A 2,197-nucleotide genomic window follows, 5' to 3' on the forward strand; every position below is an offset into this window, starting at 1 on the left:
CGGGTCTGTGCTTCCGCACCGTCCCCCGCCCCCCAGCTCTGCGCGTCGCCTGTCCCCGAGCGCCTCGCCTCCCAACTGTAATTCCACACTCCCGCGAGCGCTGGGGCTGCGGAATCGTTTGAGGGAGTTGGAACTGCATCAGATGAGCACGCCGGGAGGTGCCANCAGCCACAGTCCCCACCCCCAAGCAGCTCCACTCGCCTCCCCGAGCTGGCCTGAGCACCCCGCGCCCGGGCACCCCCACCCCGCAGCACAGAAGCTCTGCCTCCCGGAGCCGGTTTCCTCTTCCAGGCTCCTGTCAGAGCTGCTGGGGCCGTGGCAGCGCCTGCCCGCAGCTCCCTGTGCAGCCCTGAGTGTCCCCGCAGCGTGTGCGGCAAGCTGTGAATCTGCCTTCTCTTCCCTTCCTGCAAAGGTCAAGCCATCTCCTCCAGCATGGCCGCAGTGCACTTCTGGATGCAGAGCTCCTACGCTGCAGCCTGGGCCTGGAGATGGGGTGGGTATCTGTGCAGGGGGNGGGACAGAGGGAGGAGATTCAGGAAGGGAAACAGGGCAGGCAGACCCCAGAACGCAGTTCGAGATTTGCAGCCAGAGACTGAAGAGAGGGAGAGAAACCGAGGCAAAGGCTGTTAGGCCTTGACTCCTGAAAAGGAGGCCCTTCTCCCCCAGGGGCTGCCCTGGGGCAGGGGGGGAGAAGAGGCCCCAATGTCTGCACTGGGGCCTGTGCAGTTCCTGGGGCCCAAGCACCTCCCATCAGGCTGTGCTTCTCTCCAAGCAGAAGGCAGAAGCAAGCAAAAGGGCCAGGACTTAGCATTCAGAGGCCACGAGTATCAAGTCAGCTACGCCCCCCCTCCAAAGAGAGACCCCAAGAGAGGCTTTTCTTCCACCGCAGCTCCAGGGGGAGTTCTGCAAGCGGCAGGAAGCCTACAACATCCCGATGTGGAGACAAATTAGAGGAAACGCCATTAAAACTTGCTTCCTCTAAAGAGCACTAACCCCCGTTTTCTCTGAACTGTACCTAAAAAGTCAGGAGAGAGAACTCGTTAACTTTTGTTTGGTTTAACATTGCCAGCTTCAAGTCAACCGTGGGCCCCCCGAAGGTTTTGTAAAATATTTAATCTAGCTCAGACAATTTCCTGCAGTCCCTAACCGGACCACCCCACTCACTAAACAGCTGCCAAAAGGCAGGTTTGACTGCAGGCTGGCAACCGCAGGCCTTCCAGCGGGCCTGGCTGGCCCGGGACCCTGGGCCCAGGAGTCTGGAAAAGGCCCTTGGCTGAATCCAGAGAGACCAGATCTGGGTTCCCCGGAAGGTCCAAAGCCGTAAGGAAGGAGCCCAGGAAATGAAGTCAAAGACATTCGCGTTTCTCACCAAGCTGGTATGGTCTGTATGAGGTGCTGGCCCTCACCCTCCCTGAGGTCTGTGAAATGGGCCTGTGGAGGTCTCCCCTCTCTGGCGCCACTGTGCATTCTGCAGAGTGGCACTATAGGAGGGGGGGACTCCGTGTGTGCCGCCCAGCGCCCTCTACTCCCATCCGATCGCTGCTTTCCTCCAAAGCATCTCACCAGGGAACCCAGCCAGCCAGAAAAGGATCCTTCGACTGCGCTGAGCCTCAGCCCCTTCCAAACGTGAGGCTCACGGGGAGAACTCCTGCTCTGCCCAGTTTCCATTCCCGCTTCCAGAATAACGAGCCGAAAACATGTGTACTGTAAATAAAGCCTGTCTAAATAAAGCACTCGGGTAAAGGCTGCCGAGAAAACACTCGCATCGCTCTGTGCTCAGAGCGTGAGTCAGCTTCCCAGCTCCCGGGGAACAATGGGGACCTTGCCAAGGGTCCCCTTCTGTCAATCCCTGAAGGCCCCCATGCCCGTGTAGGTGGCGGAGTCAACGGCCCATTGGGACCATCGACCTGGAGATTGGGAGGGGGGAAGAGGCGCTCTCGACGGCCCCAGGTTGGGGTCCAGCCCCGGCATTCGCGCCGCCAGGAATCCGTCTACTCGCAGCTGCGGCGGAGGGGTTGAGGGTTAAGCAAACACCGGGCAGAAGAGCGAGCCTGGGGTGCTGTGGGGCCGCTGCCCTCGCGACGCAGGCACGGGAGCCAAAGAGACGCTGGGGGCGCTCGCTGCGGAGCCTCCCGGAGGGAAGACGCCCCTTCCTCATTCCCAAACCAGGCCCTCGCCCACTCGGCTGGCCGCGCGT

At 60.9% G+C, this 2,197-nt stretch overlaps 1 protein-coding gene across 1 annotated transcript in view; it reads right to left on the minus strand.

Annotated features, from left to right (window-relative positions):
- Positions 1 to 1,842: 1,842 nt before the first annotated feature.
- Positions 1,843 to 2,197, minus strand: part of BCOR (BCL6 corepressor) — a 50,473-nt gene continuing 50,118 nt past the window's right edge. Inside the window, exon 18 of the mRNA XM_077765179.1 lies at positions 1,843 to 2,001. Within this exon, the coding sequence (XP_077621305.1) occupies positions 1,843 to 2,001 (159 nt within the window). The remainder of the gene's footprint in view (positions 2,002 to 2,197) is intronic.

The sequence above is a fragment of the Crocuta crocuta genome, unplaced genomic scaffold (genome assembly GCF_008692635.1).
Source record: "Crocuta crocuta isolate KB4526 unplaced genomic scaffold, BGI_CrCroc_1.0 scaffold301, whole genome shotgun sequence".
NCBI lineage: Eukaryota > Metazoa > Chordata > Mammalia > Carnivora > Hyaenidae > Crocuta > Crocuta crocuta.